The sequence below is a fragment of the Capricornis sumatraensis genome, chromosome 3 (genome assembly GCF_032405125.1).
Source record: "Capricornis sumatraensis isolate serow.1 chromosome 3, serow.2, whole genome shotgun sequence".
NCBI lineage: Eukaryota > Metazoa > Chordata > Mammalia > Artiodactyla > Bovidae > Capricornis > Capricornis sumatraensis.
In genome coordinates, this window is record NC_091071.1 from 91334787 (window position 1) to 91361138 (window position 26352).

At 41.2% G+C, this 26352-nt stretch overlaps 1 protein-coding gene and 1 long non-coding RNA gene across 2 annotated transcripts in view; one reads left to right on the plus strand and one right to left on the minus strand.

Annotated features, from left to right (window-relative positions):
* The window catches only part of LOC138075889 (uncharacterized), a 127330-nt gene that overhangs the window by 97462 nt on the left and 3516 nt on the right, over positions 1–26352 (plus strand). The window contains exons 2-5 of the long non-coding RNA XR_011144662.1: positions 11998–12132; positions 16819–17004; positions 19688–19810; positions 19928–20069. This is a non-coding gene — a long non-coding RNA (uncharacterized lncRNA). The remainder of the gene's footprint in view (positions 1–11997; positions 12133–16818; positions 17005–19687; positions 19811–19927; positions 20070–26352) is intronic.
* LYPD6B (LY6/PLAUR domain containing 6B) overlaps positions 12433–26352 on the minus strand; it is a 30105-nt gene continuing 16185 nt past the window's right edge. The window contains exons 2-5 of the mRNA XM_068967961.1: positions 25187–25339; positions 22449–22547; positions 18161–18291; positions 12433–13108 (exon numbers count right to left, since the gene is read on the minus strand). Coding sequence (XP_068824062.1) covers positions 12944–13108; positions 18161–18291; positions 22449–22547; positions 25187–25301 — 510 coding nt within the window. The 5' untranslated portion in view covers positions 25302–25339 and the 3' untranslated portion in view covers positions 12433–12943. The remainder of the gene's footprint in view (positions 13109–18160; positions 18292–22448; positions 22548–25186; positions 25340–26352) is intronic.

Genomic DNA, 26352 nt, shown 5'->3' on the forward strand with positions numbered 1-26352 from the left:
TTAGAGAGAAACACATTCCATAGACAGAGTGTAGGCCATTTCAGACAGTGAGGGGCTGAGAATATTCTTTTCATTTTTTTATTAAATTTATTTTTAAATGAAACAAAGTTTAATATTTTTAATGATAAAAGGTACAATTCACAAAGAAGATAGACATCATAAGCCAACAAACACCTAACAACAAAGAAACAAAGATACATAGAGCAAAAATCAGAAGAAATATAAGGGAAAAGAAAAAAATATATAATCGTAGTGAGACATTCTAATATTTCTCTGAGAATATTTTATCAAGTGCAGAGGAAAGAAGAATAGGAGCATCTTGACTGATGTCATTAATAATTTAAATAGAATAGATTTCTATTTATATAAATTTATATTAATCTTATATCCTACACAAATATATTTAAAATTTTGTATCTGACACATCATTATTAGATTTCCTTAGGTTATTTTTAAAAACTGGCAAAAAAATAAGCATTAATTTCAAAAAGTAAAATTCTCTTTTTTTGTGTGATACAGTAGGCTGAAAATATCCTAATTTCAATTTTTACATGTAGCTATCCAGTTTTCCCAGCACCACTTATTGAAGAGACTGTCTTTTCAACATTCTGTAGTCCTTCTAATGTATTGTTGGATTTGGTTTGCTAGTATTTTGTTGAAGATTTCTCTATGTTCATCAGTGATATTGATTTGTAATTTTCCTTTTTTGTGATATCTTTGATTTTGATATTGGGGTGATGGTAGCCTTATACAATGAGTTTGGGAGTGTTCCTTCCTATGCAATTTTTGTGAAGAGTTTAGGAGGATAGGTGTTAACTTTCCTCTAAATGATGGAATTTGCCTGTGAAGCCATCTGATCCTGGACTTTTGTCTGTTGGGAGCTTTAAATCAGTTTCAGTTTCAGTACTAATGACTGGTCTCAGTATTCTCTATTTCTTCCTGGTTCGGTCTTGAGAGACTGTACCCTTCTAAGAATCTGTCCGCTTGTTTTAGGCTGTCCATTTTATTGCCATGTAGTTTCTTGTAGTAGTCGCTTATGATGCTTTGTATTTCTGTGGTTTCATTGCAACTCCTCGTTTTTCATTTCTAATTTTATTGATTTGAGCCCTTTCCCTTTTTTTCTTGATGAGTCTGGCTAAATGTGTATCAGTTTTATCTTTTCAAAGAACCAGCTTTTAGTCTCACTTTTTTTCCCCCCTATTATTTTCTTTGTCTCTATTTCACTTATTTTGGCTCTGATCTTTATGATTTCTTTTCTTCTACTGACTTTGGGTTTTGTTTGTTCTTTCTGTAGTTGCTTTAGGTGTAAAGTTAAGGTGTTTATTTGAGATATTTCTTGTTTCCTCAGGTAAGATTGTATTGCTACAAACATCCCTCTTAGAAGTGTTTTTGCTGTGTCCCATAGGTTTTGGATCGCTGTTTTCATTTTCATTTGTCTCTACATGTTTTGTTTCCTCTTTGGTTTCTTCAGCAATCCGTTGGTTGTCTGGTAACATATTCTTTAGCCTCCATCTGTTTGTGTTTTTTATGGTTTTTTCTCTTGTAGTTGATTTCTATTGGACAGTGTTGTGGTCTGAAAAGATGCTTGATATGATTTTCTTAAATTTACTGTTTGCTTTCTGGCCCAGCATATGATCTATCCTGGAGAATGTTCCATGTGCACTTGAGAAGAATGTGTATTTTGCTGCTTTTGGATGGAATGTGCACACTCTCTCACTCTGTCTCTGTCTTATACACACACACACACACATATCAATTTAAGTCCATTTGGTCTGATATGTCATTTAAGGCCTGTGTTTTCTTACTGATTCTCTGGTTGGATGATTTGTCCATTGATATAACTGGGGTGACAAAGTCTCCCACTATAATTGTGTTACTGGTAATATCTCCTGTTATGGCTATTAGTGTTTTCCTTATGTATTGAAGTGCTCCTATGTTGGGTATATATATAGTTACAATTGTTACAATTGTCTTCTTCTTGGGTTGATCCCTTGATCATGATGTAACGTTTTTCTTTGTCTCTTGTAACAGTCTTTGTTAAAGTCTGTCTGATATGAGTACTGCTACTCCAGCTTTCTTTTGATTTCCATTTGCATGAAATACTTTTTTCTATCCTCTCAGTTTTAGTCTGTATGTGTTTATAGATCTGAAGTGGGTCTCTTGCACACAGCAAATATATGTCTTGTTTTGGTATTTTCCCAGCCAGTCTGTATCTTTTGGTTGGAGCACTTAATCTAGTTACATTTAAGATAATTATCAATATGTAGTTCTTACTGCCATTTTGTTAATTGTTAGGATTGTGTTTTGTAGGTCCTTTTCTTTCACTTCCTTTTTTGCTGTCTTGTGATCTTCAGAGTTGTGTTTGGATTGCTTTTTCTTTCTTGTGAGGGTATCTATTGTAGATTTTGATTAGGAGTTACCATGAAGTTTTGATATAGAAATATATATTTATATATAGAATGTTAGTTTCTTAATTTCAAATGCATTTCTAATATTCTGCATGTGTACTCTTCTCATGATTGCTGATTTTGGTGTCATATTTTTGTGTCATTTCCTACCTTTACTGTATGTTTGCCTTTACCGGTGAGCCTTTCCCATTTGTAATTTTCTTATTTCTAGTTGTGGCCTTTTCTTTTCCACCTAGAGAAGTTCCTTAGCATTTGTTTCAAAGATGGTCTGGTGGTGCTGAATTCTCTTAGCTCTTGCTTATCTGTAAAATGTCTGATTTCTCTGTCAAATACGAACAAGAGCCTTGCTGGGTTGAGTATTTTGGGCTGTAGACTTTTCCCTTTCATTACTCTAATTATATTAATACTATGCTACTTCCTTCTGGCCTACAGAGTTCCTGATGAAAAATCAGCTGATAACCATATGGGGATTTCCTTGTATGTTTCTTGTTGCTTTTAACATTTTCTTTTTAAAAAAATTTTTGTCAATTTGATTACTATGTGTCTTGGTATCCTTCTGCCTGGGTTTATATTGTGTAGGATCTCTGTGCTTCCTGGACTTGAGTGTTTGTTTTCTCATGTTAGGGAAGATTTCAGCCATTTCTTCTTCAAGTGTTTCCTCAGGTTCTACAGGGAAGGCCCTATAATGCTAATGTTGGCACATTTAACATTGTCCCAGAGGTCTATTAAACTGTCCTCTTTTCTTTTCATCCTTTCTTTCTTCTGTTCCACAGCAGTGATTTCCCCCTATCTATCCTCCAGTTCACTTATTCTTTTTTCTGTCTCATTTTCCTGCCATTGACTCCTTATAGTCTATTTTCTCATTTCCGTTACTATATTGTTCATCTATTTGTTCTTTAACACTTTTAGCTCTTTGGTAAACATATATTCTATCTTCTTTGCCTGTGCCTCCATTCTGAGCTCTTGGATCACCTTTACTATAATTTCTCTAAATTCTTTTTCAGTCAGATTGCCTATCTCCACTTCACTTAGTTGTTTTTCTGAGGTTTTATCTTGTTCCTTCGTCTGGAACATATATCTCTGCTGTCTCATTTTGTCTAACTTTATTTATTTGTGATTTCCATTTCTTAAGCTGCAGGTTTGTAGTTCCTCTCGTCTCTGGTGGAAGAGGTTGGTCCAGGGTTTTGTGCAGGGATCCTGTTAAGGAGTGGTGTCTGCCCACTGTGGGTAGAGCTGGCTCTTGTCCCTCAGATGGGCAGGGCTGCATCAAGGGGTGTGTTTAGAAGTGGCTGCATACTCAGGACAACTTTAAGCAGCCTGTTTGCTGATGGGTTGGGCTGTGTTCTCACCCTGCTTGTTGTTTGGCTTGAGGTATTCTACCACTGGAGCCTACAAGCTGTTGGGTGGGCTCAAGTCTCAGTGCCAAAATGGTGACCTTCAGGAGAGTTCACACCAATGGAGTATTCACTGGCGCCTCTGCCTCCGGTGTCCTTGCCCCCATAATGAGCCATAGGCAACCCCTGTTTACCCAGAAAACCCTCTAAGACCCACAGACAGGTCTGATGCTCTGGATCCCAGTGCACATGAAACTTTGTGTGCACCCTCCAACAATGGAGTCTCTGTTTTCCCCTGAGGAGTCCTGTGGAATTCCTGCACTCAAGCCCTACTGGTCTTGAAGGCCACATGCTCCAGGGCCTCCTCTTCCCAATGCCAGAATCCCTATGCTGGGGAGCCTGATGAACTCCTACTCCTGTGAGAGAACTTCTGTGATATAATTATTTTCCAGTCTGTGGGTGGCTCACCTGGTAAGTATGGGATTTGATTATATGGTAAAAATGCCTCTCCTACCATCTCTTTTTGTCTCCCTCTTTGGATGTAGAGTGTCTTTTTCTGGTAGACTCTAGTCTTCTTTGTCAATGGTTGATAAGCAATTAGTTGTGATGTTGGTGTTTCTGTGAGAGGAGGTGAGTTAAAGTCATTCTCCTCTGGCATCTTGTCTCCTCCTTTCATGTGAGCAAGTGGCCAGGGTGCAAGTTAAGGCCTCATGGTGGATGGATAACAACCTCCCCGAGTGTTGTCACATGGGCAGAGCTTTGTGACCAGTGGGAAGTGGCTCATGATAAAAGATGCTTAGGCAACTCTGTGGCAAGGGTTGCAAGCTTCCTTGCCCTCTCTGAACTGCCATGTGTTCACCACTCAGAAGCTTCTACCTTCATTTTTTTATTGTTGGATGAGATACCAAAAGACTTTCCTTAAGAATATGTCCATATCTCTGATAAAAAGACATCTTCAGTCCTTTAAGAAATTCTGGTCTAAATGCATTAGTTGAAATAAAGACAAGTGATTAGTCTTCAGGACCCATTTCTGACTCAAGGTTAATTTCATAATAAATCTAAAAATATTTAAACTAACAAGTGACTACTTCAGTGACTACCTTCAAAGGGCATATGGAAAGAGAGGAAAACACAATCTTTAGAAAACAATGTGTTCCAGATTGGTTTACAGTTGGGTCTTAAGGAGTAGCAGGCCTTCGGACCTAGAGGAAAATGCCATGAGTGGGATCAAAATTAGTTCAGGATACTGATAGGCAACAATTTGAGAACATAATTTTTTTTTTAAGTATTTTGCCCTTTTTGTAAGGGCAAAAATCTCAGTTTTCTGCCTCTACTCACCTGAGGATAAAGGACACAAGGATGTCATTTATACAAGCACAGGATGGAGCCCAAGCTCTTAGAGAAATGAGTGTTTCTGAAGGAGTCAAGATTCATGCACTTGGCATGTGTTAACCAACCACCTTATTTTAGGGGTCAGTTCCTTACCCATCTGCTGAGTTCTGCAGCCACCCCCGCCCCCATACTTCTCTATATTTACAAAGTGGTGTTGATTTAAACAGAGTGTGTTCTATGGAATTCACATGCTTGAGAAAGAAAAGTTTCTCTTGTAGAATATTTTGGGAAGTGTTGAATACTGTCTCCACTCCTTGCAGATTTACGACATACATTAATCAAAAGAGAACATGGTAGAAAGTGCAGTAGACAGGGGTGCTTCTCTGTCTGGGTCTGCTACCAACTAACTGTGTGTTCAGGACAAGTCTGTACAGCTCCAGAGGGCTTGGCTGGCTTATCTCTAGCCAGAACGTTTTCTCAGCCACCTTGACAACTGCCTCCCGACACGGCTTCCGACTGTGGGAATCTGGAGCAGACCTTTCTGGCTGCCCTCCCAGATCCATTTTTTCCTTCCTTCTCTTTAATTCCTATTTTGCTCATCTATCTACCTCCTGTCATGCATCACACATGCCTTAGGGGACACTGAGCTCTGTTTAGCTGTACTAAGTCAAGAGCAACCACATCTTGCCTGGGTGAAATTTGCTGGGGGCCTGGGTAAAGATCTTCACTTCCTGGTCAGTATCCAGTAGCATCCCTCTATCTGTTCTCTGAACACCGGCTGGGATGTCTGGGAGAGCTGTGACCATCTCCTTACCAGACACATTGGAGAGATGGAGCCAGAAAACAGCAGAGAATGGACCACTGATTTAAGTCCACCCTGAATCCCACTCTCCCTCTGGACTTCTGGTTGTATGAGCCAACAAATTTATGCCAATTTCATTGGGCCTCTCTGTTATTTGTAGTTGAAGTCATCCTGATGGATACATCACTCTCTAAAAAGTACTACTGTCTTTGGGGACCCTCAACAACCTAGATAGGGTCTGTCTCCAGGACCTGTTTGACCCCTGTTCCTTATCCTGCTTTAAAGAATATTTGAATTGGGTTGGTTTTTCTTCTCTGCTTAGCCCTTGTGAATAAGTTTGCCTTGCTTTTGGCTTTGTATTGCTTTTACTATACTCGCTCAGCCATGACTCATAGGGAGTCCTGTTAGTGGTCAGAAGCCTGGACATCCTGTTTGGCTCAAAGAAGACCTGGTTTTCTGGAGCTCCCAATTGTCTAGGCCTCCCCAGGAACTAGCTAAGTAATGTTCAAAATTCTCCAAGCCAGGCTTCAACAGTACATGAACCGTGAACTTCCAGATGTTCAAGCTGGATTTAGAAAACCAAGAACCAGAGATCAAATTGCCAACATCTGCTGGATCATTTAAAAAGCAAGAGAGTTCCAGAAAAACATCTGCTTTATTGACTATGCTAAAGCCTTTGACTGTGTGGATCACAACAAACTGTGGAAAATTCTTCAAGAGGTGGAAATATCAGACCAGCTGACCTGCCTCCTAGGAATCTGTATGCAGGTCAAGAAGCAACAGTTAGAACTGGTCATGGAACAACAGACTGGTTCCAAATCAGGAAAGGAGTACGTCAAGGCTATATATTGTCACCCTCCTTATTTAACTTATATGCAGAGTACATCATGAGACATGCTGGGCTGGAAGAAGCACAAGCTGGAATCAAGATTGCTGGGAGAAATATCAATAACCTCAGATATGCAGATGACACCACCCTCTGTCAGAAAGTGAAGAACTAAAAAGCCTCTTGATGAAAGTGAAAGAGGAGAGTGAAAAAGTTGGCTTAAAGCTCAACATTCAGTAAACGAAGATCATGGCATCTGGTCCCATCACTTCATGGCAAATAGATGGGGAAACAATGGAAACAGTGAGAGACTTTATTTTGGGGACTCCAAAATCACAGAAGATGGTGACTGCAGCCATGAAATTAAAAAGATGCTTGCTCCTTGGAAGGAAAGTTATGACCAACCTAGATAGCATATTAAAAAGCAGAGACATTACTTTGCCAACAAAGGTCTGTCTGGTCAAAGCTATGGTTTTTCCAGTAGTCATGTATGGATGTGAAAGTTGGACTATAAAGAAAGCTGAGTGCTGAAGAATTGATGCTTTTGAACTGTGGTGCTGGACTCCTGAGAGTCCCTTGGACTGCAGGGAGATCCAACCAGTTAATCCTAAAGGAAATCATTGGAAGGACTGATGTTAAAGCTAAAACTCCAATACTTTGGCCACCGGATGTGAAGAACTGACTCATTGGAAAAGACCCTGATGCTGGGAAAGATAGAAGGCAGGAGGAGAAGGGGACGACAGAGGGTGAGATGGTTGGATGGCCTCACCAACACAATGGACATGGGTTTGAGTTGGCTCCGGGACTTGGTGATGGACAGGGAAGCCTGCATGCTGCAGTCCATGGGGTCACAAAAAGTCGGATACACTGAGCAACTGAACTGAACCCAGGACCATCCACATAGGGCAGCTCTGCCAAGCCAGAGTGTCTTCTAGCTTATCCTAGCCCTTTCTCTGGGACCAATTTTCATAGACCAAAAAAGTGCAGAAATGGAGGTTTAGGAGTTGTGTGGTAGATGCTCTTACTTGAGCCTCTACAGCCTTTACTGAGGCCTTGCATTATTGTTTCTAAAGATGATGCCCTAAGGACTCCCAGTACCAGAATCACGACCAGGTAGAAGCTTGTTCAAACTCCAGATTCCCAGACTCCTTGAATAGTATTCCTGGGATCAAGTATGAAAGCCATATTTTTCACAGCCTACACTCTGAGTAGCTCACATCCTGGATTACACACCCCCCTCCACCCCCAGGTAGTTCAGCTTCTAGCCTCAGCATCTAATAGAAGAGGCCAAGGCAATGAGGGAAGAAGACAGGGAAGGAAGTAGAACTATGAAGGCCAAAGGAGAAGTGGGAGGTGTGTGATACCAGGAAGATGCTAGACTGTTTCAGGTGCACAGCCGAGGAGCTACGCCTAAAGGCAGACTCAAATTACATGACGACAGCCATTTGGTCTCCAGTCTGTACAGCTGTCACCTTCATGCATCCACTACTCACCTCTGGCCTCTGGCGTGCTTCGCCCGCCTCCTCCCACCCACAACACACACACATATCCAGAATCACAGTGACACCCTCCACAAATCAGAGTCGGTGACAGACAAAGAGGTGAAAAATAAAATGCACAAGATTCAAAGGTCAGAGCAGAATTTTATAAGATGGCAATTGACACATCACAAAAATTGTGCATAAGGGTAATGTCTGAATTGTGAAATATTTCCCAATTCCACACCACACCTCACTTTCCAAGTCCATGCTGGTTCATGCTGCTCATTTCATGCTTTGCCCAGCTTTTAAGTCCTCTCCCAGTGAGAAAGAGAAACCAACCCCCTCTTTCTCTTTTCTTATGAGATATGTTTTACACAGCGTGTGACACAGCAGAATGCAGACTGTACAGAAGACGATGCCTGTAATTTCTGGCTGCTAACCTCAGTCAGGTTTGGAGTTAGGGAGAGTTTAGACTCAGCAGGGAAAAGATGTGTTCTGTACGACTTTTTTTTTTTCTTTTCAGAAAGTGAATGATGGACAGGAACTCGAGATTTATTCTAGAATGTAGTGTTCAAAATGGAACTTTGACAGGTCATTCCCTCACACTTTCCTCGTATTCATAGCTAATCCCCCTGTCTTTTTTATAAGAACAAATCCACATATTCTCCTTTCCTGCCTCCACTACCCCAGTTCTCACGGGACATTTTGACAAGGTACTTTTCATCTTCTTGCTCATTAGGGGGCAAATGAAATTAATCTGAGGTCTGGATCACTTGGCCATTCTAGCTCACTATGTAATGGACTGAAAAAATCCATGCAAATGGACTCTGATTAGATTCTTGGATTCTAGTTTTAAAACAATTACATTGGAGACACCACATACAGTCCATTTATAATGCATAGGGATTTCAAGGTCAAGTGTTAAAGGTTTAGGGCTTCTGTTCACTAACATCACCCCCATCTCTTATTCTCTAGTTTAGTGGCTCCAAAAGTGGCTGTGTATCAGGACCACGTGAGGAGTTTACTAAAAATACAGATTTTCTGATTCAACTCTAACAAAAAGACTATGACTTTCTGGATTTGGGGCCTGTGAGTCCAGTTTTCTTCTTTAAATATAAACTCCCTGAGTAATTTGCATGTCCCCACCAAGGACCCATTTAGGAAGCACTTCTCTGATCCAGTGGTTCTTAAACTAGTGTGTGCATCAGAAGCACCTGGAAACCTTATTAAAACCCAGATTGACCCCTTAGAGTTTCTGATTCAGTGGGTCTGGAATGGAGGCTGAGTATTTGAGTTTCTAATAAATTCCCAGGTGATGCCTCCGTTGCTGGTCCAGAGACCACACTAAGAACCACAACTCCAACCCAGGTTTATTATTCATTAGCACTTATTATGTGACCAAGGACTGGGCTTCTGAAGAGGGAGTAAATCTCTCAGATCAAGGGTAACACACCTAGCATCACAGTCATCTGGGAGCTTCTTCTTTAACATCTAATTATTAGGATTAGGCATGGGCTCCATCCCATCTCCTGAGGCAGCATCTCCAGGAGGCCCTTAGAATTTGTCTTATTTTGAAGTTGGCCAGAAAATTCTGATTACAAGGACTCGAAAACATTGCCTCAGATGAGCCAGACTTATGAGTTCATGAATAACTTACACTAAAAAATTATTTGAAATTCCAATTTAATGGGACATCCCATCCTTTCATTTGTAAATCTGGCACCCCTACTCACTTGGCTGTCTTTGCAGTTTGTTTCCTCTGTGTGTTCTCTCTTTGGCTCAGGATAACTCTATTTTAAATGCTCAGAGGAGAGGTGGTTAGGAGGGCAATCTATGAAAACATATGTGGGGCAAAGAAGAAAAAATTAAGATGTTTCCTTGGGAAACAAAAATAAAAAACACAAAGGAAAATTCATTAATCTAGACAGAAGAAAAAGAAGTACTGTCTGCTAATGGTTTTTACCAGACAGTTCATCAACTTCACAGACAAAAGAAACCCTGGGGAATAAAAAGACACCCACCAAAGATGCTCTTAAAATGTTCCAACTGAAGTCATATATAATTAATTTCAAACAAGCATAGCTATGAAAATTCAAATACCTCAAGGTGCTGAGTGAAAGGCAAGATAAATCTACATCAGACTTCAAAACTGCTGCTTCCAGGTCAGTCTCTGGTTCGGCCAGAGACAGGGGGGTAATGACATCTGCCTCCTCCCTGTTTTATCGGAAGGCAAAGAGCTTTAAGATGAGACACTCCCAGTGCATCAGGGTCGAGAAGAAACATATACAGCTCAGCACCTGACAATAGCACATAACCACTAAGAGGCTGAATCAAAGGAACAGAACAAACAAAATGAAGAAGAAAAATTCATGGATGCATGCAAGGAAAGTGATCTGGTAAACCACTGCAGATGCCAATTCACCGCCATGAGCACCACAGCCCGTGCAAAGCAAGCAGCTTTTTCCCGGTGTACTTCTGCCATTATAGAGGTTAGGGGTCAGCACACTGTTCCTGTAAAGGGCAAACTAGCAGACCTTCCAGACTTCACAGGCCATGTGCTCTCGGCTGCCTCTATTCACCCTTGGTGTTGTAGCAAGAAGGAAGCTGTAGACAACATGTAAGTGAATAGGCATGGCTAGGGGGTTGCTACAGACTGAATATTTGTTTCTCCCCCACAGTCACGTGGTGGTGGTAGTCGTGTTTGACTCTTTGCAATCCCATGGACTGTAGCCCGCCAGGCTCCTCTGTCCATGAAATTCTCTAGGCAAGAACACTGGAGTGGGTTCCCATTCCCTTCTCCAGGGGATCTTCCTGACCCAGGGATTGAAGCCAGGTCTCCTGCATTGCAGGCAGATTCTTTACTTGTCTGAGCCATCAGGGAAGCCCAAATTCACATGTTGAAGCCTAAAGCCGCAATGTGATGGTATTTGGGTGTAGGGCCTCTGGGGGATGCTAGGTCATGCAGGTGGAGTCCTCATAAAAGCGATTAGTATCCTTATGCTCACTCTTCACCCTTTGCCCTGAGCATATATGAAAAGGCCAGTCTGCAAATCTGGAAGAGGGCTCTCACTAGACAGTAGATCTGCTGGTGCCTTGATTTTGATCTCCCGGCCTCCAGAACTGTGAGGGTTACATGTTTGAGTTGAAGACACCAGGGCAACAGAATATTTGTTAGAAGAGTTGGGCAGCCTAAGAGTGGTGGGATGTATTTGATCCATGGCCAACCCCATCATGGATGAGCCAGTGTGGCAAGGACACCAATCGTTAGTGGATTCTGTGCAGCACTCAGCATTCTAATGGTAGATGCTCTACTGAGAAACAAAGCAACACACACTCCACTACCTCCTCACTGTACATATAAAGGCAGAGTGTTCAGAGGTCACTCCAAAGTGTAAAGGCGAGAAATTAGGATTCTAGAAACGGAAGTTGAAGTGAAGTTGCTCAGTCGTGTCCGACTCTTTGTGACCCCATGGACTGTAGCCTATCAGGCTTCTCAGTTCATGGAATTTTTCAGGCAAGAGTACTGGAGTGGGTTGCCATTTCCTTCTCCATGGGATCTTCCTGACCCAGGGATCGAACCCAAGTCTTCTGCATTGCGGGCAGACACTTTACCATCTGAGCCACCAGGGAAGTCCTTTGAAAGTCTACGACTGTGTTATAAGAATGAAAGAGAAGTCAAGGGGACCAGACATTTTAGCATGGATTTCAAAAGTTTCTCTTGATGGCCCTCCCATTGAGACAGGTTGACTGGAAGAGAGACACTGTCACCAGTTTCTCTGTCTTTAAGTTGCTTCTTTCTTTTTTTAATTTTTAGCCATGCTGCTCTGCATGTAGGATCTTCGTTCCCTAACCAGAGATGGAACCCATGCCCCCTGCAGGGAAACAGAGTCTTGACCCCTGGACCACCAGGGAAGTCCCGAAACTGCTACTTCTGAGGCTCTATCACACGGTAAGGTATCACCCTCCTTGCTCAGGGAGGTTTCCTCACCTTCTCAGGTCACTAATTTTGCATTTGGCATCCTTAGAAGGGTTCTTTCCCCCAAAGAAAGAATTAAGTTACCTTGGCATAGGCTTGCATACTTTAAGCCAGAATATACCACCTGTAGTTGCATGATCAGCTTCAACTGGCCTCCTTTATGACACTCGTTGATGAGTTTCATCTCCACGTCAGCCAAGAAACACATAAGCATGCATTCTACACTTATAATTTAAAAGCTTTATTTCCTCCCCACAATTAGCAAATAGGTTTCATATTAGTTCAACTGGAAGTTTTCTTCCTATAGTGGGCTTTCTCATTACTACACCCTCAGTGGGGAAACTGCTTTCTCTTGAGGGAAGGATTAGATTTCACAGAGATGCTCTGAGCCAGTCACAGAATTGAGAGGGTCTGTTCCAGCAGCCCCTGAAGGAGTCAATTAGGTCAAGGAGTCCTTTCCCCTAAAGGTCTGGTCTGGCAGGGACAACACAGGCTACTGAACCTGCCTGTGGTAGATGTTGGCAGGACCCTCCTTGCAGAAGAGACAAAATGCAGCCCTTTTGATCAAGAAACCTAACAGCTACATAATCACTCAGTCCCTGCCAAGTCCCCTTCCTCGTGGCCTCCTGCAGGAGTATCTGAGTTAAGCAAACAGCTGGCTTCTGCTGTGAGGTCCAATGCACATCCTTCAATCTTGAAGAGATTGGTCTTCAAAGTTCGCCATTTTACAGTTATTAGCTTGTGCTTCAGAGGACTGGTCTCTGCCTCTCCCAGGAAGGTGGCCTTATACCAACGGCAGCACGAAGGCCCAGGCCAGCACAGGTAGGTAGAGCGCAGGGGCACCGCTGCCAGACGTCCTCTGAGCGTGCATCACAGCGAAGACCGCATTCGTGTGGTTGGTGGGTAATTCAACATTGCAGATCATCCCCTCACAGCAAGACCTACACTCCTGTTACAAAAGGAAGAGGAGAGGGGAAGAGCCAGTGAGTAATGGGAAGAAGAGGGGAGGGTCAAAGAAAAACCTCCTCCAGCTCTGAGGACAGAATTTTTTTTATCTGAGTATATAAATTTTTATTTAAGTGCAAAATTTTTCAAAAGAGTAATGACTTACAAGAGAAAAAGGCTATCTTATTTTTTAAATGTTTACTGTTTGAGACTAAAAATTATAAATTTGAAAATATACCTTTTACCTTAAAAATTAACAAAGATTTCCAAAAAGTATGAGAGCTTGGGTCCATGACATAGTTCTCAGACAGTTACTGAGAATACAATTGCTTCAGTCTTTCTGGGGAGTAATTTGGTAATCTCTATCAAAAACTTTATATAAATCAATCTAGTAATGTGCACCACAAAGATTATGTGGGTTTTTATTTAGACTAGAGAAATATTAAAAGCTGCCTAGTATTCTTAATACGGAAGTAGATGAATTATAGCTATGAACATTTTAATATGATGCAGCCACTAAGAATATGTCTGAATATTTAAACAGGTAAGTTTTCTTTAAAAATTTTTATTTTATATTGGAGTACAGTTGAATAACAATGTTGTGTTAGTTTCAGGTAGCACAAAGTGTTTCAATCATACATGTAATTCTTTTCCCACATATAGGTTATTACAGAATATAGACCGGACTTCCCTGCTCTACACTGTAAATCCTTGTTGGCTATCTACTAATAAAACATAGTAGTGTGTATACATCAGCCCCAGACTTCCATTTTACCCTCCATCTTTCCCCTTCGGTAACCATAAGTTTTCAGTCTGTTTTGTAAATAACTTCATTTGTATCATTTTTTTTGAGGTTCTACATGTGTGATATCATATATTTGTTTTTCTCTGTGAGTTATTTCACTTAGTATGATGATCTCTAGGTCCAGCCATATTGCTGCAAATGGCATAACCTTTTTTTTTTAGTGTTGAAGTAATATCCCATTGTGTGTGTGTATGTGTGTGTGTATATATATGCCATATCTTTATCCATTCCTCTGTTGATGGACATTTAGGTTGCTTCCATGTCCCAGCTATTGTAAACAGTGCTGCAATGAACACTGGGGTGCACATATCCTTTCAAACCATGGTTTCCTCTGGATATGTGCTCAGGAGTGGGACTGCTGAATCATATGGAAGCTCTCTATTTTTAGCTTTTTTTAAGGAACCTCCATACTGTTCTCCATGTGGCTGGACCAATTTACATTCCCACAGTATAGCAGGGTTCCCTTTTCTCCACATCTTCTCCAGCCTTCATTGTTTGTAGACTTTTTGATGATGGCCATTCTGACTGGTACGAGGTGATATCTTATAGTTTTGATTTGTATTGCTCTGATAATTAGTAATATTGAGCATCTCTTCACATGCCTTTTGGCCATCTGTATGTCTTCTTCAGAGAAATGTCTATTTAGATCTTCTGCCCATTTTTTGATTGTGGTTTTTTTTTATATGTATATTGAGCTGCATTAGCTGTCTGTATATTTTGCAGAGTAATCCCTTGTTGGTGGCTTCATTTACAAATATTTTCTCCCATTCTGTGGGTTATGTTTTCATTTTGTTTATGATTTCCTTTATTGTACAAAAGCTTTTGTTTCATTAGGTCTCATTTGGGTTTGTTTGTTTTTGTTTCTATTACTCTAGATATTGATCAAAAAAGATATTGCTGTGATTTGTGTTCAAGAGTGTTCTTCCTACGTTTTCCTCTACAAGTTTTATAGTATCCAATCTTACATTTAGGTCTTTAATCCATTTTGAGTTTATTTTTGTGTGTGGTGTTAAAAAATATTCTAATTTCATTATTTTACATGTGAGTGGCCAGTTTTCCCAGCATCACTTTTTGAAGAAACAGTCTTATCTCCATTGTATATTCTCACTTCCTTTGTTGTAGATTAGTTGACCACGAGTACTTGGGTTGATTTCTGGGCTATGTTGTTATTTCTAGGTTTTTCATGGGTCTATATTTCTGGCTTTGTGCCAGTATCATACTGTTTTGATTACTGTAATTTTGTAGCAGTGTAGTCTGAAGTTGGGGAGCCTGATTCCTTCAGCTTTTCTTTCTCAGAACTGCTTTGGCTACTCAGGGCCTTTTGTGTCTCCATACAAAATAAATTTTTTGTTCTAGTTTTGTGAAAAATGCCACTGGTAATTCAATAGGGATTGCACTGAGGCTGTATATTACTTGGGTAGTAGAGTCACTTTGACAACACTGATTCTTCTAATTCAAGAACATGGTATACCTTTCCATCTGATTGTGCCCTCTTCGATTTCTTTCATCCATATCTAGTTTTACAGTACAAGTCCTTTGCCTCCTGGGTAGGTTTATTTCTATGTATTTTTATTCTTTTTGATCTGATGGTAAATGGGATTGTGTTTTTAATTTCTCTCTGATCTGGTGACCTTCCAGAGGGCTCATGCCAGTGAGTACTCTCCAAAACTACCACTGCCAGTGTCTGCGTCCCTGCAGTGAGCCACACACACACACAGCCTAGCCTGGAGACCCTCCAATACCAGTAGGTAGGTCTGGCTCAGGCCCTTAAGAGGTCCCTGCTCTTTTCCCTGGGTTCTAGTGCACACAAGACCATCTGTGTGCCCTCCAGGAGTAGAGTTTCTGTTTCCCCCAGTCCAGTGGAATTCCTCAGACAGACTCCACTGCTGCTGCTTAGTTGCTTCAGTCGTGTCCAACTCTGTGCTGTCCTGTGGACTGTAGCCTGCCAGGTTCCTCTATCCATGGACTCCTCCAGGCAAGAGTACTCGAGTGGGTTGCCATGCCCTCCGCTAGTGGATCTTCCCAACCCAGGGATCGAACCTGGGTCTCCTGCTTTGCAGGCAGATTCTTTACCAACGAGCCATTAGGGAAGCCCTGGCCTTCAAAAGGGCCAGTGATTCTCTGGGGGCTCCTCCTCCATTGCCAAACTCCCGTTGCCAGGCAGGGGAGCCTGATGTGGGGCTCAGAACTTTCACTCCTATGGGAGAACTTCTCTAATAATTCTTCAGCTTGTGGATTGCCCATGTGGCCAGTATGGGATTTGATTTTATCATGATTGCACCTCTTCTACCATCTCGTTGTGCCTCTGTCTTTGGGTGTAGGATATCTTTTTTGGTGGGTTCCAGCATGTTTTGTCTATGCTTGTTGGTATTTTCATAAGAAAAGGTGAGCTCACATCCTCTACTCCACCAGCTTGTCTCCAACTAGGTAAATTTTCACACTGTAATTTTTCTAAGTGGAGCTTTCCAGGAATTTAGGACAGGCTTGGCAGTTTTGGCTTGGGGGTCTCTTAAGTGACTTCAGTGAGACAGTAACTGAAGCGCAAACAGCAGGAGGTTAGAAACCACTCTGAGGACAGAACTGAGTTGGTTTTTGATCTATGAGTCATCCAGGCCCTTGGGCACCCTTCCCCACAACTGACCTCAAAGTAAAAACCATCTTGAGAGTCTTTTCACTTTAACTGTGATTTATCTGCATCAACCCAAGCATAAGCAAGAGAAAGGCAAATGGAGTAAGACTGTTTAATGGAGTCAACAAATCTCCTGACGGTTTGCAAGGGGAAACACTGAAACAGAAATGAAAGCTAGGAACCTTGTGGATTAGTCATTGATTTTCTTTCTCAGTACTACTTGGTAGGGGATAATTATGACTCTATTGTCTATACTAATGCCTCATCCCTATCTTTACAGTGACGCTGGCTTGCTAATCTGGCTGCTGACTGGTGAAAAACGCTAGCTCTCACAGCACAAGCTTGTTTCAAGAGAAGCATGCTCTTGTCATAATACCTGGTATAACACCTCCACCTGATAAACCCAGACATTCACAGAGGCTTTCAGGATAAAGTATCTACATCAAATGGCTCCCAGAAGGGCCAGGTAAGATAAATTATCTATCTCAGTAGTTCTCAATCTTGGTTGCACATCAGAATCACCCTGAGGAAGCTTACCAAAAAAATCCTGATGCCCAGGACCTCACTCTGAAGTTCTGTTTCAACTGGTCTGAGTCTGCCCACTGCTACCCTCTTACCAGAGCCTATGAAAAGCTCCAGGAGGTTCTCCTGTGTAGCCAGAGCTAAAAGCCACTAGTGGTCAGCACACAAACTTATCCACAAAACAGAAACAGAGTCACAGGCACAGAAAACAGACTAGTGGTTGCCAAGGGGGTAGGAGAAGGAAGGAGTGGGAATTTGGGATAGACGCAAACTATTATATATATGATGGATACATAAGAAGGTCCTCAGTATTCTGTGATAAACCATAATGGAAAAGAATATGACAAAGTATAATTGAATCACTTTGTTCTACAGCAGAAATTAATACAACATTGTAAATCAACTATACTAAAATAACTTTTTTTTAAAAAGCCACTGGTGTCAGGACCATTTTATGTATGTATAGGCTAAACTGAATTCTAAGATCTCATGAGATTAATACACTGTTAAGTAATTTTCTTCTCAAACATTTCAGGATTCCAGGCATATAAAAGAGTCATGCTCATTTAAAGTGGTAGAATGAGAAAACTGAAGCAACCAGTTGATCTAAAATGTTACCTATAGTTCATCATAATAAGCTGGGATTAATCTTTCAGACTCTCACTTCATCTAAGCAGAGGCAGTAAGACAAGGTTTTCTTTATAAAAGGTGTCACCATTTTCCTCTTTGCACCTCATCTGTGTAACATTCTTGGTGATTTTTGGCCGTAAACAAAATACATAAGTTGGGCTCTGTAGCACTGGTCATCCTTTCATGCAGGGATGGTTTACTCTTGGAATTCCAGAGCTTACTTCAGGCAACTCACCCAAAGTCCAAGGTCAAGACCCTAGGGTCTCTGGAGTCTGAGAATTGTCATTCATTTTTAGTAGTGATACTGTTTGATGGACAGAAAGTCTTCACCTTCTTTCATCTCCATTGTATCAGTGTAAGGGAGTCTCTCAAAGTATACACCTTTGACATATTATTTATCCGTCCTGCCTCTATATACAAACAACCATCAAGAAACTTTTGGACAATAACTTTACACACACACTCCTTACCGTGTGTTCAGAATCTTGGCTGTGGTGGCAGCCAACAAAATGACATTCACTTCTGGAGGCACACTTTTTGGTGATGGATGTACTTCTTCCGTGACTGGTAAAGTGATGTACTGTCAAACAGTATTGTGTATCTAGGCAGGGGGGGGAAATCAATTTCACTTTTTACATCACACACACACAAAAACCTTTGAACAATCACTTCAGAAATGACTAAAATTCAGGATGATCCTTAAGTTTCTAGGTAGTTTTTCTGAATAGGTACTAGCTTCTGAAGTATGTGTATTTTTAAAATGAATATAAATGGGCAGTTATCCTTTGGTGCAAGGTAAAACAACTGAACAAGACTTTCATCAAAACTCCAGGTCTGCTCATGTCATAAGAAAGTGGCAGTATCTTTCTCTCTCCCTCTGAAGCACATGTTCTATAACTCTAAAATAAAATGAAAACTATTAATGTGGAAAATCCCATGGATGGAAGAGCCTGGAAGGCTGCAGTCCATGGGGTCGCTGAGGGTCGGACACAACTGAGCGACTTCACTTTCACTTTCCTGCATTGGAGAAGGAAATGGCAACCCACTCCAGTGTTCTTGCCTGGAGAATCCCAGGACGGGGGAGCCTGGTGGGCTGCCGTCTATGGGGTCACACAGAGTCGGACACGACTGACACGACTTAGCAGCAGCAGCAGCATAAATGTAAAAAGGAAGTGGGCCACAGCTCTTCCTGTCTCATTGTTTCTTTATATACTAATAGGCCATGTGGCAAACTGGAGTGAAAGCAGGTGCTTCACCTTACACGCCAAGGCGCTTCCCTTACTCATCTAGTTCTTCAGGCTCTAATCCTCCCAACGCGTGTGAGTTTTCCCCAAAGTATTTCTGTATTTTCTCTTCCTCTTTAGTTCTCTCTTACCTTCTCTGTCCTCCTCTGCTTGGCTAGTTCATTTTCACACAAAGTTACCTTTAACCATTCACATTTTATTACTTAAGAGTTCTCTCAAGAAACCAATTTCTCTCACTACTCTGGGACATTCTCCTTTAGCTCTGTGCCTCGTATTCTAGATATCTCAGGCCAGTGAAATGCTTCTTAGTTTACTGAGAAGGGACTAAAGCAGTAGTTGCCAAAAAAGTAGGGGCAGGGAGGAGGAAAACTCGACTAAAGTTGAGAAGACAGGACTTAGAGAGCTGCCTCTGTCACAAGTGAGTAAGCCATGTGACAGCCTTTGAGCTTACTTTCTTTTTAGCAAAACGGTAAGTGCACTTGCATTTGGATAGACTTGTTGTAAGCTTTCATGTTAGCAACAGCAAATGCACGTTGTGTACCCGCAACCAGGCACTCTTCTAATATGCATTCACTCATTCAGTCCTCACAATAGCCCTTAAGACAAATCATAGTAATATCGTCATTTCACGGATAAAACACTGAGGCTCACAGTCACATGGGTAGAAAGTGATGGAAGATGAGATTCTTGTGGAGGTGGTTTTCCAGGGTTTGTGCTCTCCACCTGCACACAACTGTGCCTCTCTGTACACAGCATTGAGCTGAGCATCAGCAGAGCACCTCTACAAGAGCAGCTGACTGGGACTCAGAAGGAGAGAGAACCACTCCATGTTCTGAAAGGCATTCCAATTTGTACTCCAGACAAAATCGAAAACTGGTAGGTGCATGTGTTCATAGAGTCTGTCACACAGGCTAAAGCAGCCCTACAAAGTCAGAGTAAGAATCGGGGTAGACAAAATAATAAGTGTCATTCTTGTCGTATTTTGTTACCTAGAGACTCTATTTTAACACCACTGGCTGATGGCAGAAGCAGAGCCATAAAGGAAAACCTGAGATGACAAAGAACAATAGCCACAGGCCTGTTTGTCCCAAGAAACGGTTGACTCTCACTCCCCTTGATAATGACAAGCTGAAAGGTAAGCAGTCACAGCCTCAGAACTCCAGATGATTATCGTTTGGGGGGCTTGGCTGGTGTACAGTCACACACGCTGGAATGCAGGGTCATCTCGTGTCCATCTCTCCTCCCTGACATTTTCTTGGAGGCAGAAAACTGCAGCATCCCTCTTTTGCTCCCATGTTTCAACAAAGTTCTAAAACCCAGAAATGCCCATGCAAGTTCCCTTAAAAGTGGCTTTGATTAATGAATTACAGATTGGAACATGTACACAACTAGTAGAAACAGCGTGTTGTTGTTCACTCGCTCAGTCATGTCCGACTCTTTGCGACCCCATGGACTGCAGCACTCCAGGCTTTCAGGTCCTTCATCATCTCCCAGAGTTGGCTCAAACTCATGTCCATTGAGTCAGTGATGCTGTCTAACCAACTCATCCTTGGTTGCTCCCTTTTCCTCTTGAACAGCATTTGGTAAAATTCAAAAGAATGGGTGACAGTCATAAAGAGGCTGGACATCAATGCCCCAATCTACTGCTGTGCCAAACCCTTCCCCCTCCACCCCCCACCCCGCCAGTTCTCGGGGAAATTTAAAGCAAATGGTTAAAGAATTTTCCCAGCCCTCTCACACAAGCTAATAAAGAGAGGCATCTGCCTACCTCGCAAACATTGAAATAAACGTCTGTGAAAATGTATAAACAAATCCCCAAAAGAATACATGCACAGACACACATGCACTCAAAAGTACAATTCAGTCACATGCTCTCAAGAGCTGTAAGAGATCAAAATCTTCAGAATTATTCTTGAAAAGAAGTGATGAACAATGCTGTCCATGCAAATGTCATAGTCATCTGTCTAACTTAGAGCATAAGATTCTCAGGCCCCTAAAGGTCTCCACTGTTACCATCAATTGGCTCCACCCATTGGCATCATCAAGGGCTTCCCAGGTAGCTCAGTGGTAAAGAACCCACCTGCCAATGCAGGAGATGAAAGAGACGTGGGTTCAACCCCGGGCTGGGGAAGATCCCCTGGAGGCTGGCACAGCAATCCACTCCAGTATTCTTGCCTGGAGAATCCCATGGACAGAGCAGCCTGATGGGCTGCAGTCCATGGAGTCACAAAGAGTAGGACTCGACGGAGCACAGCACACTCACAACCCACTGGCATTATCTGGAAGAGGTAGGCCTCTTCCACTGCCATAAAGTGATACAGAAACTTCCAAAAGATTCACAATAATAGTAGATCAAAGTTGGTTATTGCTAAGTCTGGAAGAGTTTGTTTTTGTTGGCCTTTCACATCTGAAAACCTAAAAAAAACAGGGTATCCTAAAATACAAACAGCCTGATTTCCTTATAGTTCTAAGTAGAGGTTTTCAATTCTATCAGTACATCCTGTCTGCTTTGCATCCAAGTTTGTCTGTATTAAGTCATTCATCTTCTCTCCCCCTATGTTCGTCTAAGACCATCTTCTACTGCCCTAAAAGATAATGAAAGAGCCCACTTGGTGCCCACTTCTTCTCTTGTCCCCAACCATTCATTCTGCACACAGAAGCCAGAGCAATATTTTACAATACACCTAGCATCTTGTACTCTATAGCTTCAACTCCCAACACATTTCCAATGAAATCTAAACTTCTTACCAAAACGAAGATCCTGCATGTCCCGGTCCTTATCTCCATCAAATCCTTTCTCCCCCTTCCACTAAGCCTCACCAGCCAGCCTTCCTGTTCACTCTAGAAGCCAAATCTTACCCTTGCGTTGCTGTTCCCTCTTACTGACATGTTTTTCCTATAGATCTCCACAGAGCTGATTTGCTCTGGTCATTCGAGTCTTAGTGCAAATGTAGATTCCTCAGAGATTTCCTGACTATATAGTCAAAGGCATCCATTCATTCTGTCAGTACTTACCAAGTGCCCAATATGGTCCAGGTACTGGATTACACACTGGGATCTACCAGACAACTAAACAAACTAAAAAGATGCTCAAACGTTTGTCAAGTAAACAAATGAGTCACTTAAGCATCAGTGTATCTCAAGAGGACAGAAACCGTGTTTTGCTTTACAGTAAGTAGGACTTTTCTAGTAGTATCATCAAACATTTCTGACATTCTTAGAATGCCTTAGTCAACACTGTGGTCTATTTGTTCTCACTGGTAAATATTAATTAAGAAATTCTTCCTCAAAGCACACACAACTATAAATTGAGGCTATGTCATCAGTTTCCATGTACTCTCAGATTAGTCTGATGTCTGTGATAGTCTTATCAAAAGTTCTCTGATTTCTGTAGAACATCACCAGCCTGCTGGTTTGCTAATCTCATCACATAAGATGCCTTTACTCAGAGCCAGTTGAGAGAGATCTAAATGAGGTCTGGTCACAAAGAGAGTTCCAAACTCAGCACACTTACTTTGTGGGCACCATTTATCTTCTGCCCATCGATTGCAGTTATAATTATCCCCTGCATTTTCACAGGTAAAACACTTGAAGCTGTTTGGAAATGGTGTAGCTTTAAAAAAAAAAAATGCAAAGGGAAACAATATAGTTAAATTTTTCAAACATCAGATATGGAATAAAATTAGCAACTTTTACCAGAGCAAATAAAATTTACAAATCATTCTCCTTACAATTTCTATCAAGCTGGGCTTAACTGCCACACTTTGGGGCGTTTTCTTTATCCTCTTTTCTTTGAATATTTCGTCTATGAATATGCACTACAGAGTACTGCAGATGATTCCATGAGCCATTTTGAAATATCCATGGTATTGTTCTATTATAATTCGGGAATAAGTGAAAGTTGAGTGGATTGGCAAAGATGGTGGTAGTATTGGGACCTATACTTTGATATATTATTGGCCCTGAAAAGAACTGGAGTCATTAACCTGAGCTTGATTCTGCCCTTTAGACTAAGAAGTAATTTATTATTATAACCTAAAGATCCCCATGACTTGCAGAGGTATAATAAAGGTTAAACAAGAGACTGCATGAAAAATCTCTCTTAGGATCCCTGGCATATCAAACCACATTGATTTCCATCCCTATGTACTTGCTTTATAGCTAGACTTAACTTCAAACAAGTAATTTCATTTGATATGTCAATTATCCCTACATTAGACATCAACCAGGAATGTAACATTTAATATCAGGATGATAGTAATTTTAAGGCCTTTGTGCTCAGGCAAGGGTGTTATAGAAACAAGAATTATGGACTGCTGGCAATCTGGAATGATAACAACTAGTATGTTCTTTTTGTCTTTATGCTTTCTTTTTTCTGCCTTGTACCTTGTTATTTTGATGGGCAAGAAATCAAATGGATAAATTTGACATTTCTCTGTACACCAGAGTGTAAAGCCCTGTGTGAAACGTTTAATTCTATTTTTGAAGACTGAAATAAAGATCAAGGTAACCCAAACCATCCTAGCAACCTGACCCCAAGTTGGGATGATAATTAGAAGGCAGTGGGTATTTCACATACAGGGGAGAGTATTATTGATGCATAAAACAAGAGCAAACTATCAAAAGCTAAAACTCAGAGGACACAAAATCAGTTACCACAAATGCATTTCAGTTTTGCCTATGCATAGGTAAATAAATAATGGAATCCATTTTCACCTACTAATTCAGTACAGTTTAAAAAATACTAAAACTCATTGCTGGTAGGTGAATAGTTAATGTAAAAATTGGCACTATCTTTTTGATTTAGTAATTCCTAAAATCTGTTCTAAGGTCATTAGCCAATGAAAAATGCATTTAAAAAGATTTTCAGTGAAGCATAAACATTTAGTTTGTTTATGATTGTGTGTGTGTCACTGCCAGCTGTATGAGTGAAAACATTTTTTAATGTAAGACATTAAGATACTTTCAAAATCATGGAAACGTATTCAAAATACAATGTAAAGGAATAAACGCTACTGCCAAATTAAATCTGTTTGATCTCAGTATGTCACATATTTTAAAACATATACATATTTAAAAACATATACAGAGAAAAAGCAACAGAAGAACATGCAGTTGAAATCCTCCCATAATCTCATGTCAGCCCTCCATATGTCCCTCTGCAGACCGTGTAGTACTATTTACTATTGAAAAAAATCCACATATAAGTGAACCCAGGCAGTTCAAATCCATGTTGGTCAAAATGTATGCCAAAGTGTAAAGAAGAGCTCGCTCTGAATCTTGGGATTATGAATAAGTTTTCTTATTCTACACATTTACCAGTCTTTTTTGGAATTTTCTATAATAATCAAGTATTAATTTTATATCTTTAATAATTTGCTCATCATAAAGTTATATCAGGCTTAAAAGGTTAAACATTTGTCAATAATTTAATTTTATGATAATGATGTCTATGCTAAGCTATCAAGTATACAACCACTACCAATTTAGAAATTTATAATAAATGGTAGTTCAAGGTGTGTGGGGTGTACATGTGTATGGCTATGTAGTATATATATGCGTACACACCTACTTACTAAGGACTGAATGTCCTAAATAACAAAATACAAAGTGCAGAATGGTAACCATACAGGAGTATGAACACTCCTCATCAGGAGTATAAAGACAGTTGTTCCCAAACCTGACTCTGTGAGCAAAAAGAGAATTTCACATCTCACCCTGCTGACTACTGAATCTCTGGAGAAGAAACCCAAGAATATGAAACTTTAAAGGCTTTTGTTGTAACTCTGATACTCTTCCAGGTTTGTGAACCACTGGCATTAACATTTCTAAAACTATTTTTGTCTATCACACATTCTCTATAAGGTATATTTACTTGTCTGAAGAGAGAGAAAGGAGGGGAAATTTTATATATAATTTATGCAGAATCTTCCTATAGTCAAAATCCTTCTCCAAGGAAGAGATCAGCAAAGAACACTGAATTTCCCCGCTGAGCCATTCTTAAGGACAATGTTCAGAAAATTATTTTAAACATGAACCCTTTTAAGACTTCAGCAGGAAGCCAAACCATCTTAAAGAAATGGAGAAAATTTCTGTCACCATGTGTCACCCTTACCCATGGAAGTAATGAAGACTTTCCGATTTATGCTTGATATAAACCAAATGTTCCAGAATCAGCAAGGTTACTATAGGGAAACAGATTTTGGTTATTCCGATCCCATGTCACGGACAATGGTGACAACCACTACTTACGATCAAGAGGAGGCCGCACATTATAGAAGTTGATGTTCTTGGCAAATACCCGGTTTTCAGAGAAGATAAAAGTCTGGACCACAGCTACAGTGAGGACGTGACAGAGGAGCAGCATTCTGACCCCAGGTGTGGGGAAGTCCAATACTCATATACCTGTGGTGAAAAGAGACGAGTTGAGTTTCTCTGCGTTTTATACATCACTGTGCTGTGCTTAGTCGCTCAGTCATGTCTGACTCTTTGCGACCCCATGGACTGTAGCCTGCCAGGCTCCTCTGCCCATGGGGATTCTCCAGGCAAGAAGAATACAGAGTGGGTTGCCATGGCCTCCTCCAGGGATCTTCCCAACCCAGGGATCAAACCCTGGTCTCCCACATTGCAGGCAATTCTTTACCAGCTGAGCCACCAGGGAAGCCCACGAGGAGTGTTTGGCTTCTGTTTGAAAAAGCTTGATTATTTAAACGTATCCAACCATCTGCTTGTTCTCTAGAGCCACACCTGTGACTTAAGGGTACTCTTCCCCATCAGGTGAAAGCTAAGCTGTTGCTACCTTCTACTGGGCAGGCTCTGCAGGACACCTGGTGGCTTAGGTCCCAAGAGATGGAGCAGCGGTCCTGATCTGCCTGCACCCCATTCCATCACTGCTCGGCCAGAACTGGCTGGGTGACTTTGTGCTGAGTCACCTGATCTTTTAACAATCGCAATTTGGTTCAACTAGGTCGCTGCACTGAAGTTGCTGAACCACCTCTCTGAAATTCCAGTCCCTGAGTCAATACTTAACGCTTGATGAATTTTGCAATTCTTTCAAAACTTGGAAGACACAATAAAAGTTGGAAAAGTAGGAAGGACAGTGAGTAAAAGGGCAACCAGTTTGAGAAACAAAGCCTCAACTGGGTCCCAGAGCACACAGACACTGAAGAGAGAAAGGAGAGTCACTGTGAAAGGCCGTCCCCACCTGTATCCTGTCTCGCCAGGAGCAAGGGGAGGGGCCAGGAGATTCTCAAGGGAACAGAGTAACAGTTGTTTGAAAACCACACACATAATGTTAATTCTGGCCCACAGACACTGCTTATTGCTTTCAGCCACTTCAAGTTGGCAGGGCCAAAACCCAGAGAAAGTGGTTTGCACACAGCACTCAGTAAGGTGTTTCATCTTAATTAAGCCCACAG